Raw genomic sequence first — 13,755 nt, 5'->3', positions numbered from 1 at the left:
CCTACCCATCCACCCTTCCATCCTTCCACCCACCCATCTATCCACCCATCCTTCTGTCCATCTATCCAGAGCCAGGACACCTTGCTCTAGCTTCAGCTCTGCCAGTTCCGTGCTGTGTGGCTTTGCCTAAGTGCTTCCCCCTCTGGGCCTTGGTTTCCATCTACAGAAAGAGAAGGAACAGAGCTGGATGCTCCACCGACAAAGGGCCCTCCCAGCTTGAATATACTAATTGTCACCTCTGGCTGGGCAGGAAGATGGCTGATGCTTTGGCAGCCGCCCGTGTGGGGGCTCCTAGCGCCCCAACTGGCTGCATTCTGGGCTCTGACACATCAACTGAAGCATAGATACCGTGGTTTCTGAATCAAACTGCCTGCTGCTTCCTGTGAGACCTCAGACAAATGACTTCACCTCCCTGAGCTTGGGTTTTATATCTGTGAGACACGGATGCTAACCCGGCCCTCATCGCAAGGTGCTGGGAAGAGTCCTGAGAGGGGGTGTGCAGAGTGGCCGACTGGGGAGGGAGCTGTCTTGGGGGGGTGAGCGAGGCCCCCCCGTGCTCAGAGGCCTGTGTGAGCTGGTGGCAAATGCCCACCCGCCAAGAAGCCGGGCCTGCCTTACCTTCAAGGCTTTGTAGTACATATCTTTAGCCTCCATATCTGTCTTGGCCGACATCAACCAGGATTTGATCAGATATTCATAAAAACTGTCCCCAAGTCCTCCGACCGAGACGTGGTCTGTGAGGGGAAGAGAGGACAAGGCATTATCTCTGTCTGTGAGGCCCCAGCGCAGGGCACATCCTGCCCACTGGCCTGGGCGGCCAGTGCTGTGCTCGGTGCCAGCGAGCATTTAATCAGCAGCCGCCACGCCCGGAACGAGACGGAGAGAAGACATGGCCAGCACCGGGGGAGCCAGGCTGTCTCAGCGCAATGGTCCCACACAAAGGTGCCCGGGCTCTTCCAGGTGCTATAAATCATGTCTCTTTAGCAGGCCAAGGACGGCAGGGCCTCCGGTTATTAGCTGTAAATGAGCTGCATTTCTTTAAAAAAGATAATCTGGTGGCAGGGAGTTGAGATTTGTATTACCTGGTGACAAACATGGTAATTAATGCTGGGCAGGTTCATAAAAGGCAGAAAGAGAGGCTTAATTTAGCCAGAGTACAGAGCCCTTCTAGAAAAACAGCTTAAATTTAGCAACTTGGGATAAACGAAGTTCAAAGGAGCAGGGGGAAGGACAAATCGGGTTTGAGGACCCTCCTCTCTGCCTGGTGACATCTGCCCGGAGTCCCCACAGAGCAGGACTCCAGGTTGTGGTTGAAGGAGGAGGCATCTCCACACGGGGCCGTCCTAGGAGAAAGACGAGGTGACCAAGGACCACTTAACCACAGAAGCAAGACACGGAAAACACTCACATGCTTTAAAAATTAACAACAGGGAAACATAAAGGCATTTAATGCTATAACAAAGCACAAAACGCCAGTTCCCTGTTATGATTCACTTAAGCAGAGAGACAGAGGAAGGGGCTCGGGGTGGGGGTGGACGAAGGTAGGTGGGGAACGGGAAGGATATTTTCAGCTCCTCTGCAGAAAGGCGGTAGAAAGAGAGGGAAAATGGGAGAGTGGGGAGAAATAGAGAATACACCAAGAGCTACCATTTATTGGGTCTACGGTGAGCTAGGAGCTTCACTGTATATTCGTAACAACCTTCCCAAGAACCTTGCGAGGTGAGCACTGTCAGCCCCATTTCCCACAGAAGGAGGCCCTGGCTCACAGGTACGCAGCTTGGGGCACTGCCATCTCCACACTCACCTGCTGGCCCTGCCTCCCCTCACTGTTTTCTCTCTACCCCAGACATTCCTAGCCCCCGGCCTTCCCACATTATTTCTCACCTGAGACTACCCCTCCACCCTCTACCTGGAGTGGCCTTCTCCACCTGGCATGGCTCCCTGTCCTCAGAAAGGCTTCGCCCAGTGGTCTCATAAACCTGCTCACAGTCCCTCCCCGCAGGGTGACCATGAGGCTGAGTGTGACAAGGCATACACCACACCTGACCCGGGTGGAAGCGCTCGGTGGTGGCTGCCCTGCCGTTGCTGGGTGGGTGCCTGATGCTGTTGTAGGAATCTGTTTGTGGGTCTGCCTCCCCAATTAGGCTGGGGGCTCTCTGTGGAGAGGGACTGTGTAGGACTCACGTTTTATGTCCAGTATCTTTATGGCACGCAGCAGACACCCTGAACAAATGAAAGGAAGGTAGGTTTGAGCCGTGCTGGAAAGGGCCTCGAATGCCAAGCCAGAGAGTTTGGGCTTCATCATATGATTTTAGAGTGTGTGTGTGAGATGTGGTTGAGGGCTTTACCTGGCAGGTGTGTGCAGGAGAGGGGAGCCAGGTCACCAGGAGTTCCACAGGCGATTGAGACCTGACACCCTCTTGGGGTGTGTGTATAGTCTCTCGGGGGACCGTGACTGAAGTGAACAATTCTCACTTGGAGGTCCCACGGCCTTCTAGCTGCTGTGTGTGTGTGGTGTCATCCCCAGCACCATGTAAGTACAGGAGTGGGAATCAGAAAACGGGTCTGCCTTTAGCTCAGGGCAAGTCATTTCCCCCGTGGGCCTTTAGTTTTCTGATGTAAAATGCTTTTAAAAGGGGAGCTCGAGTTGGTGTCAATGGGCTTTAGAGCACAGATGGATTCTGCTGCTTCCTGACCGTGTCAACACTCTCATCACACTGGGCAGCAGGGGGCAGCCACCCTACAAGCCGGGAAATCAGCCGGCAGAAAAGTAGCAGGAACTGGGGGAAGCTGCCAGGCTGGGGCTAATGGGCAGCTCATGGTCCCATTTGGAAGAATCTAGACCTGCCACTTCCCACCGAGGAAAGAGGGGGATTCAGGAAGTGGACAACGAAGACAAGTCACTTCGGGGCCAAGCTGAGGGGCTGGCATCCACGCTTGGTGCCAGCAGGAGCCTGGAAGCTTCTCCCGGCTGTGAGGTCCTAGCAGCAGGAGCTCTTGGTCTCCCCTGTTGCCCTGAAGCTCAGCTTCAAGCAAGAGTGGGGAGCAGCCAAGAGCACCCCAGTTCCTCCTGCGCCTCTCTAAGCTGCAATTTCTGTGGTTGTAAATGGGCTAAACAGGATTCAAGGAGAGAAAAGAATGTGAACACACTTAGCTTCTGCAAGTTGGGAATGTTATCATCTGGAAAAATACACAATCACACACACACAAAAGAAAACCCGAGATAATCCCAGGCGCCAAAGCCATGGAAGGACGACAGCAGACACCCAGGCGAGCAGGGCTTTGTAACTCTCCTCTGCTCTTTAACAGGCTCTGGATTCATATTTTATTAATATGAAACAATTTTTCACGTGACTGACTTTGCCCAGCCCTGTGACCCCTGGCGCAGCCTGAAAAGAAAATTATGCTTCTCGGTGGGGGCTCCCCTGTAATTTGCCAAGGTAGCTGTTCAGGCTGGGAAGCCACACCCCTCTCCTTTTTATGGGTTTTGCTGCATTGTGCTGGAGCAGCTAAGGCCAGCAGCAGGGTAGTTTATCTCTTTGCCCAGTCAGGCCTTGCAATTAAAAGCAGTAACAGTTACTGAACTGTCTCTTCCTGTGGCCATAATCTGTAATTCAAACCTTCATTTTCTCCCACACTTTTGGATTTCGCAGCATGTTCGGTTAAAAATACTTTACATTTCTAGAAGTGGTTTTTGCATGAGGCCACTTGAGAGTGAGGCCATCACCAGGGAAAAGTCCTGGGTCAAACTTTCTGGGCCCCCTGGACCTGCAGATAGATCTTGGAGGCTGAGGTTGGAAGCAAAAGGCCCCTACAGTCTCCACACATCCCTGCCAGGCTCTGCTTTCATACTTTTACTGATGGGACCTCTTCCCTTTCGGGACAACCCATCTCTGGCAGGTGAACTGAAATCTGTTTCCTGCAGCTTTTGACCATTACTTCACACCCCTTCCTGATACTCAAAGGACATATCTCAAGTGCACCCAATTTGGAGGAGAGGAATCTAAGGCTCAAAGAGATAAAACAAACTCCCGGGCCCCCAGTCATACTTTGCCCCCCCCCCCAAGCCCTTGCTGATGCCATTTAACAGCTTGGGCTAGAGGGGGTGAGGGAAGGAGAGGGGTCCTTGTTTGGGCAGAGGCAGTGAGGCGGGGCTCTGGGAAGCCCCGAGAGCAGGGCCATGGAACCTGCTGCCACCAATCTGTGCTATGACCACAGGACCAGGGCCTTGGTCAGGAGGGCAGGGTGGAGCAGTGCTTCTCAGCAGGGGTGCAATGCCAGGGGTCTGGGAGATTCTCAACACTCTCCCACCTGAGCATTCCCCCAGGACCCATTCTGTTTCAGTGGGTGAAGCTGGGGGCTGTGAGTGAGGCTCCATAGGTGACCAGGTGACCAACAACCGTCTACTTGAGAAACAAGCCTCTGAACAGAGAACAGCAGGAAGTTCTGGGACCGATTCTGGCAGGTATAAGATACAGCAGTGAACTTATACTGCTGTATTAGTTAGGTTCTGCTTAAGTTATTTTTTAAATCTAAAGTTGGAGGTGGGAAACCACATGGAAGGGGCTAGGACAGGAACATTCCTGAAAGGGTGGGGGATGAGGAGCCTTCAGTGGGCACCAGAGATGGAAGCTTTAGCCCTGATGGAGGCTGGAGACAGCGAGTGCAAGGGGGACACACAGGGCAGGGCCTTACTGGACCATCATGTCTGTCACCACAGCAATGACAACTATAGTGAAAACTCTCCAAGCTACCTGGGGGGGCTGTGGGATCCAGGAGCACTGAGTGAGTGACTCACTGGTCTGAGCCCTGCCAGGGGCCCCATGGAAAGTTGGGTGGGAACCAGCTGCAGGAGGGGTGGGGTGTCTCTGTACTCACGTTGCATCCAGTTCCCACTCACTGGACTGATGAAGTTGGGGTAGAGGCCGAAGGGCTTACTGATATTCCTGAGGACCTTCCGGATGTGCCTGACCTGCCAAGAGATGGACACCAGGTGCGCCTTCACTTTTTAGCCGAAGCCAGCCCACTCCCAGCCCGCCGAGGACCGGGGCAGCTGGTTCAGATCCAGAGGAAACAATTCCAAGGAGGCGGAAAGGGAGAGCTGCGTGACCGACAGCAGGCTCCGACCCAGAGCTGGTGGGACGGCCTTGACCTGCACTGTGCCCATGTGCGGGCATTGGGGCCTGACCCACTATCTCTGCACTGACCACTCTGCCAGGCCCCTTACCCCCACTCTCACCTCACCCCTTCCTCACTGCATGTTGCTTTTTTGGAGGTGGGTCTTTTTAGGAGGGGAGATTCATATAAGGGATAGTAGCTGTTTTGTAGACTAGGTAAAACTGCCTTTTTAATAGGTCAGAAATGGTCAAATATTGGAAATTTCATATGGTTCAACCTGGTAACACATTATTTTTTTCTGACACCGTAGGAACCATTCCAGAGGAGAGGTCTGGGCTCCTCAGTACCCCTGGGCCCTCATAGGCACCTCAGGGTCTTAAAAAAAACAGCAGCTGTTAACATTTCTCAGTTCCTCTGAGCCAGACCTGTTATATACATTATCTCCAAAAATTAGGACAACCTATGTGGTATTATTATCTCAGTGTAACAGATAAGACACCTGAATCTTAGAGAGGTTCAGTGACTGGCCCATAGTTACCCAGTACGTAAATGGCAGGGCCAGAACATGAGTCAGGTTTGTCTGACCACACGGACCAGCTCCTGAGTCCAGCACGGACTGGGGTGGGGACAATGCAGCAACGTGTAGCAGAGGCTGCCCCACCTGAGCAAAAGGAAGCTAGATTTGCAACCTTTGGGGATACCAAGCACAAGGGGGCTTTGGGCTATAAAAGTGGGAAGGCTTTATCCCTCAGGGTCTTTACTCTGGCAATCCATGAAATCCTCCCAGGACGGCACCTGCCGGGAGAGAAAGGCCCTCTGGGGCTTTACTGTATCATGCTCATAGATTTATCTACAAGGCAAGGAGCAAGGGAAGCAGCCTTTTAGCTGTCAGGCCTTTCCTTACAGGGGATGGCATTTGCTTTGCCACATCGGATTTCATATCCACTTATGTTAATGCAGTCCATTATGGGGACAGGGCTGTGCTTGTACCTGACTTATTCTCGACTGTCCTGGTGGTAAGCAGTGAGGCAGGCTAAATGAGCTCCCCCAGAGGGTGCAGGCGCTTCTAGAATTTGGGCCAATTTGTTGACTGCCAATAATCACCTCTGTGGGAGGCATGACTGGGGGATGGAAATAGCTGGAGAATGTAAATGGAGAGAGAGAGAGAAGCAGAGAGGCGGTGGACTCTGGAGAAAAAGCCTAAAGCCTGCTGTACTGATCTGCTCTTGAAAGAGCGTGGGCCTCAGAGACAAGAAGTCCTGGATTTGAACCCTGGCGCTATCACTTTCCAGATGGATGATCCAGGACAAGTGACTTAACCTCTGAGTCTTAGTTTCCTCTTCTGTAAAATGAAGATGACGTGGAGCTGGGAAGAATGATCGGCAAATAAAATTAATTGGGAAGAAGGATTAAACTTATTGCATGAACTTTTGAGGTGGAGTGTCACAGGGAGGCAGAGTCCTTTCCATACAAGGTCTGACGACGTGATGGGCTCTCTAAGGGTGGTAGTGAGCCCCAAGGCAGAGGAAATGATCAAGGAGCTGAAATGTTCTTGAGTGTTTTCTCGAGAACACGTGGCTGGATTCCCACACTGAATAAGCAGTGGTCCTAAAGCTGGAGTCAAAACATGCACGAGCCCAGCCAGGCGTGGCTCAGCGGTTGAACATCGACCTAGGATCCGGGAGATTGCAGTTCGATTCCTGGTCAGGGCACTGCCCGGGTTGCGGGCTTGATCCCCAGTTGGGGGCATGCAGGAGGCAGCCGATCAATGACTCTCTCTCATCATTGATGTTTCTATCTTTCTCTCCCTCTTTCTGAAATCAATAAAGATATATTTAACAAAACAAAACAAAAAGCACACAAGTGCTTTTATTAAAAATGCAGATTCCTGGGCCTGGGGCAAAGCCCAGAGATCTGTTTCCTCACAGGCATGCCGGGGGATGCTCTGAGGCTGGTTGGCGGACAGAGACTGGGAGCCACTGGGTGAAGAGTAGATCTAGGAGCTCCTAGCCCCCTGGCGTTCTAAGAGCTGACCATTAGGGGGAAAGGCTTTGGGAGTGGGGCCCTTCAAAGGGTCCTTCTTGGAGGGCAGGGCTTCATCTCCTTGGGCAGGACTCAGGGAGAGACAACTGCTAATGAAGCCTAAGTGTCATCTGAGGGTGGTGTGAGTACACTTCCCTTCTTTGGGTTTAGGGTTAGACCCATGGAGACACTTCCAGACAGTGGGACTGACAAGGCTGAGGCACTGAGAAACTGCTCCTCTGGAGGGCCTCACAGAGGGACAGGCGGCTGTCGGAATGGACGGCAGCCTGGATGCTCTCTCTCAGCATCCCCATGGCCTTAGCCAGCCTGGTAACAGTGAAAAGGAACAGACACGTGCCTCTGCTGTAGAGTGAAATCGCTTTGCCAGCCTGTGGACAGCATGAGCTAGACGGGCATCTGGAAGGAAAGGTCAGGCAGATCTCACATGAAAAAGTTAAATGTCTCTGGAAAGGGGGCTTCTGCATCGGGTGGCCCGTTTCTGCCAGTGTAAGTTGATGCCTAGATTTCAGCTGCTGCGCTTTCTGTAGACTCACGTTATGCATGGTCACCACGAGCTGACATGTGCAGCTGACAACTTTCCCCAGGCAGCTTTGTCTCTTCCTTGCCCTCCCTAGGATCCCGACCACTCCCCTGCACTTGCCTTCCCTGCCACCTGGGATTGGGTTCAATCAGGTCTTTCCCAAGTAACTGTTAGTGGGGCTCTGGGTTCCCCACGCACCCTCCCGCTGATCTGGGAGCCACTTTCCTGTGGCCCATCATTCTGCTCTCCATGGGGCTGTCTGGGGAGGGAGCAGGGAGAAGACTTGCCTTTTCAGCGAAGACCTGGTTGCCAGAGAGCTCAGTGAGGTGTAAGAACTCCAAGTGCAGGGATCCAAACTCCGCCAGGATGCTGCTACTCCCGGCCATGGTCCAGCCCCAGCTCCTGTTGGAGCCACTGAAAAGACAGAAGCAGCCACCATCACTCCTGCCCCCAGCTGGCTCCTTTATTGAGGGTAAGGCGACTGCTTAGCGGGGGAGCACCTACCCTGTGCCAGCACTGTCCTAGGACCTTTCGCCACGTAACCTCAGTTAATCCTCCCTGGGGATCTGTACTAGTAATTGACCCATTTTGCTAATAAGAACACTGAGGTTGAGATGAAGTTGATAGTGAAGAAGGGCACAGAATAAGAACAGAGCCCCAGTTGTTTAATAATTATTCACCTTACTAACTATAGATAAGAGGTTTTCTTACAGGCCCTGGGAAACTGGAGGATGTGTTGCAAGAAGAAAAACAGGGCTGTAAAGAGAAATATACTTTTGTTTGTTTTAATCTTCACCTGAGGATATTTTTTTCCATTGCTTTTCAGAGAGAGTAGAAGGGAGAGAGAAACAGCGATGTGACAGAGACACATCGATTGGTTGCCTCCTGTATGTGCACCAACAGGGGGCTGGGGATGAGCCTGCAACTGACGTACGTGCCCTTGGCCAGAATTGAACCCAGGATCCTTCAGTCTGCAGGCCGATGCTCTAACCACTGAGCAAAACCTGCCAGGGCTAAAAAGAAATACATTTTGAGAACAGACCAAGGACAGAACACGCTTTGATTTGGTTGCTGTGCCCCGACCCTGACCCCCTCCGGGAGTTTGCCTCAGGAACGCTGACCATTCTTTGGTCCCAAGAACCAGGCTGAGCTGTTTGTAACATCATAGATTAGCCATCTGGTTATCGGACTTTGAGCTCCTGAAGGCCCGACTGCAGCCCTCCCCTCCCCTTTCCCTGTTACGCTTGTAGCTCGCAGCTGCAGGTAGCTATCTTCCCCCCTCGCTGGTACATAACCAGCCAGCTGGCGAGGGGGTCCGAGCAGAATTTCCAGGATGACCAGCTGCTCTCCCCATACTGCCAGCATTATTGGAATAAACGCTCATATATGATTCAACCCTGTGTCTGCTTAATTTGGCTCAAGTAGTGACAGGAGGCCTTGGATCCATTGTGTCCAGTTTCAAAGTGACTTGCTGAAGGTTATTTAAACCCAGGCCTGTCTGACTTGCACTCTTCTTTGTCCCTGTACGACTTGCAGGCTTGAGAAGGACAGCAGCAGCACTGTCTTGGTGGCCAAGACACGGCATAGGTGCTTTGCTAAATTTACAGGTGATAATGACAATGCTGTCAGGACCATAAAGACCCCAGAGACACTCCATTTCCATCCTGTGGCTGAAGGCAACCCGGTGGCTCACAGTCAATGGCTCTGCATGTGGAGGGAGGGTCTGAACAGGGGCTGATGAAAAGCAGGGACCTCGCCTGGCCCTTCTCCTTTCCCTTCCCTGCCAACGCTGCCCAAGGACACACAAGGGCCACCTCTTCGAGTTTCATGGAACCCACACCTGATAGGGAGGCAGCTCTGATATAACTACACACCTGGAGCTGTCAGACCCCGGGGAAGCCGAGGTTAGAAATAAAAGAAGCAGGGGCTCTTGAAGCAAAGATTTCTTCACTGGTGAACCATGTATTCTCAAGAACACCTTAGATAAAGTACATGAGGTATTACTAACACCCTGCCACCTCACCGGACAAGGCTGTCAAATGACTCTTCACATACTGGGTGCTTCCAAGGAGGGAGAGTGCAGAGGCAGGGCCTCAGGCAATCCTCCCATCTGCTCCTTTTACAGATGAGGAAAACAGGGCACAGTAACATCACCTGCCCAAGATCACACATCAAGTGGAGCAGCTGGGACCCAACGCTGGGCTGATGTCCTAACCACCTAACCACCATACTTTTATTACACATTAATAAGCAAGGACACTGCCCTTCCAGGTGCTTTCACTTAACATTTCCCTAGGGTTTGCAGCCTGGAGGCACAGGTTCAAGTGTGTTAGCTGAGAGGCCTCGGGCAAACCATTCCTCCTGGTGTACTTCAGTTTCTGCACTGGACAAAGTAGGCAAGAATAATACCTCCCAGTCTCCATCCTAGGACTTTTGTGGGGATTTAGAGAGAAGAGGAAGGTGCAGAATGGGGGTGGCCTTGGGCAAGCTGCTTCCTCTCCCTGTGCCTCAGTTTCCTCATATGCATCATGATGATCTTTTCTATGAGACATTTAGAACAACTAGGGGGGAAGGGGTCAACCTCCCTCTGCAAGAGATTGTGGAGGATGGGGTGGGGTCAGAGCAGGGTGGAGTGAGCTCCTCATTTGTAGGGGCTCCGAGGTGCAGTTAGTATAGGGTAGGGCTGGGGGAGAGTCCTTTTGCTTCCTTGCTGTGATAGCTCTGGCTCCCTAGGAATAGCTCCTGTCTGTCCCTCTGCCACTCAGAGACAGGACCTAAGAAGGCAGGTGTGGGTTTGGGAGGTCACAGTTTGTCACCTGAGGGGCACTGATTTTCCTGGGGTGGGGCTGGGGCTCCCAAGGCTGCCCTTCTCATTTCTAAAGTCCATTCTCTAGCCTGGATGCAGTTTCCGGGAAAGTTGGGAAACTCACGTCTCCCAGCTTCCAGAAACAGTCAGAGAACTTGCATTTTGGGATCTTTTGGGGCAGGTGACCTCAGTAAACATAGAGGAGAACACCGGTCCTTTCTTCCTGTCTCCACTTCCTTGGGTATTTTCCTGACTTGGGGGGAAGGGGCAGGTGGAGGAGGGATGGATTCCATAGAGAGGGGACACTTGGCTCCTGGGTAATAAATAAAACAGCTTCCATTTATTGAGCTGCTACAGATGGCAGGCACTGGGGCAAGCTGCTTGCATTATTTCATTTAAAGCCCACAAGGTAAAGCATCATTAATTCCAATATGCAGAGGAAACTGAGGCTCAGAGAGGGAAGAGAGCTGTCAAAGGTCACTTTGGTAGGTGGTGGAGATGGGATTCAAACTGAGGTGTGCAGGGCACTTCTCTAAGGGGGTCTCCCACCCAGATGGCCCTACATCCACCCGGAGGAAAGGGGAAGCTGTCTCCACTCTGTCCGTCTTTCCCAGCGAGACTTCTCTCTCCAGCTTGTGATCTCAATGGGCAGAGGGTTTTCTGAATAATTGATGCTTCCTGCCCTTGCAGAGAAATTCAAAGTAAAAAGAAAGCCATCAGCTTTCCAGACATCTTTTGTTCTAGTTTCTCCCCACAAAAGCCTTTCCTCTCCTCCTCCCTCCAAAACTCACCCTCCCAAGTGGGCTTTCTGTAGGGGAGCCGCCCTGGCAGACAGGCCGTGCCAGCCAGGGCAGAGGCGGGCAGCGCCTTCCCCCCTCCTGCCTGCCTTCAAAATGCTGGCTCCCCACGTGACCTCAGGCAGGTCGGTTCATTTCTCTAGATCCCAGTTTCCTCATCCATTAAATGACGGTACCCACACCTCAGAGAGTCGGTGTGAGGTATAAATTATGCATGTAATTACTGTCATTTTATCATTATGTAATTATGCACATATAAATTATGTGCTGTTTGTTAGAGTTATTAAGTTCCTGATATGTGCCAGGCAGCTGTGGTATCTTATTTTAACTTCACATCCAACTTTGGAGGGTAGATACCATTCCTTATTTCATAGGTGAAGACACACAGGCTCAGAGAGGGGAAGACGCTTTCCTCAAGGCCACACAGTAAGTGATAGAGCTGGTAGAGTTGAATCTAAATCCCAAATGCTTCTTCTCTGGGCAGCATCGGGAGTCTGGAAGGGCCTCTGGTCAGCCCTGTGAGGCAGTGAGCTAATGGGAGCTCTGCCCTCCCCTCCCCTCCCAGGCTTTGAAGCCTGCAAGTGGGCCTGTAACCTGTGCTCTCTCCCCTCGGCGGGAGGGGCCGCTCCACAGTGCCCCTCCCCAGCCTGGCAGAAGTTTCTATGTGTGTGTGTGCACTCCTGTGTATGGTGCAGTGATTAACTTTGGAGCCAGACCTGGATTCTGATTCTAAGTTCACTTTGCTGCTGTGTGACCTTGACTAAGACACCTCACCTTTCTGAGCCTCAGTTTTTTCACTGATAAAATGGGATCCACGTGGTTGTTGTGAAATTGAAAAAAGAGAATCCATGTCATGGGCTCACATTGTGCCTGACACACAGTGAAAACTCAATAAATGGAGGCGATTACTAAGATGTGTACATCAGTGTGTGTGCATTTGAAAATGCATATTTGTGAGTGTGCGCACATATGTATGGATGTGAGTGTGTGACACAAAGGCGAGCTTATGTATCTGAGCCTTCACGTTTTGGGTGGGTGGCAGTAGAGAGTAATGTGTGTGTAAGAGCGAGTGAATCAGCTGCAGGGGTCCTTGGAGTGGCCACGGCCACTTTCCCAGAGAGCCCAGGTCCCTGGAGGTCACCGGTCATGGCTGGCCCTGCCTCTGCCTCCCAGGCCAGGCTGCAAAGACACACCTCCCCATCAGGTAGGAGGAGCAGTCAAGCTCACTCGGGGACCACCTCCCTCAGGGTCCCTGTGACCAGCAATTTCGGGCCAGAGCCTAGTTCCCCCTCCTGTTGGGGCCCACAGCCAGCCCTGCCCAGAACAGGGGCAGCCGTGTGTGGCCCAGCTTCCCCAGAGCACCCTCCAAAGAGCAGAGTCAGTGCCACTCGGGCTGCACTCATCCCTGACATTCTCCCTGGGGAACAGGGAGGCGCCTTTAGCGACAGACTCCTACCCAGAAAATGGAAGGGGGTGTTGCCAGGAAAGCAGCACATGCCTACACGTGTGCACAGCGCCGGCAGCATGCACACAGCCCCCACATAAATGCGCTTTCTTAATCAGGAACGGCAGGACCTATGCGGACCGGGTCCGGGCTCTGAGGGCCTCTTAACCAGACAGCTAGGGCTGTGGTTTGTACAGCCCGCAGTGCTCGCACACAGGAGGAGGGATGCCTGAGCTGGCACCCTGTCCCAGACGCCAGGCAGCGAGGCTCCAGAAGCTGGACCCAGGAGGGAGCTGTGCTTGTCTCAACTCCATGTCAGCTGGTCCTGTTTCTTTAGGTTTGTGGAAAAGGAATCTGAGCAGAGATCCAAGTGTCCAGTTCTGAGGAGTCAACCCTGGCCCTCAGAGATTTCAGTGAGGTCACATCCTGAGAAAGCCTTCTGACCACATTAGACAGTAGGTGGAGATGCCAAGTCCTCTCTTCTCTGTGAGGCCCAAGAGGGGATGCTGAAGCAATTCAGGCTGACGTGAGGGCGGGGCCTCCCCAGGACAGAGAGGGAGCTGGGCACTCTCACCAGGGCCCAAGCCCCCCCCACCCCCCACCCCAGTGTCCTCCTTCCCTCCCAGACAGCTGGCTGAAGCTCCTGTTGGGCTGAGAGCCCTGAGATAAGAAATCACTTTAGGAGGCAGACAGGGGACATCTGGCGCGATGGAAACGTTACAGCCTTCCTCCCAGGCCTGGGGTTATAGGAGGGCCTGGAGGTTCAAGGATGGCCCCAGAGAGCTCTCCGGGTGTCTTCTACAAGGTTTCCCAGGGGTCCACTCCGCGCAGCTCAGGGGCAGCAGGGTTCCCATCTGAGGACCAGCCGGGCAGGCTGTAAGAGCAGAGCTTTCCAATCGATCATAACAAAATGAGTTTAAATCTTAGCCGTATTACCTATTAGCTAGGAGACCTTGGGCAAGTTACTTCATCTCTCTGAGACTCCGTTTTAACAATGGGATAATATAAATGCCTAGCCTCAAAGGAT

The 13,755-nt window shown here is 52.6% G+C and overlaps 1 protein-coding gene across 1 annotated transcript in view; it reads right to left on the bottom strand.

The window, feature by feature from the left end:
• The window catches only part of MAN1C1 (mannosidase alpha class 1C member 1), a 109,324-nt gene that overhangs the window by 7,472 nt on the left and 88,097 nt on the right, over positions 1 to 13,755 (bottom strand). The window contains exons 6-8 of the mRNA XM_087820227.1: positions 7,969 to 8,095; positions 4,879 to 4,972; positions 619 to 734 (exon numbers count right to left, since the gene is read on the bottom strand). Of these exons, the coding sequence (XP_087676353.1) occupies positions 619 to 734; positions 4,879 to 4,972; positions 7,969 to 8,095 (337 nt within the window). The remainder of the gene's footprint in view (positions 1 to 618; positions 735 to 4,878; positions 4,973 to 7,968; positions 8,096 to 13,755) is intronic.

This window comes from Miniopterus natalensis, chromosome 9 (assembly GCF_054644295.1).
Source record: "Miniopterus natalensis isolate mMinNat1 chromosome 9, mMinNat1.hap1, whole genome shotgun sequence".
Lineage (NCBI taxonomy): Eukaryota > Metazoa > Chordata > Mammalia > Chiroptera > Miniopteridae > Miniopterus > Miniopterus natalensis.
The sequence above is the reverse complement of the archived record's forward strand: the minus strand, read 5'-3'. Positions and strand labels throughout refer to the sequence as shown.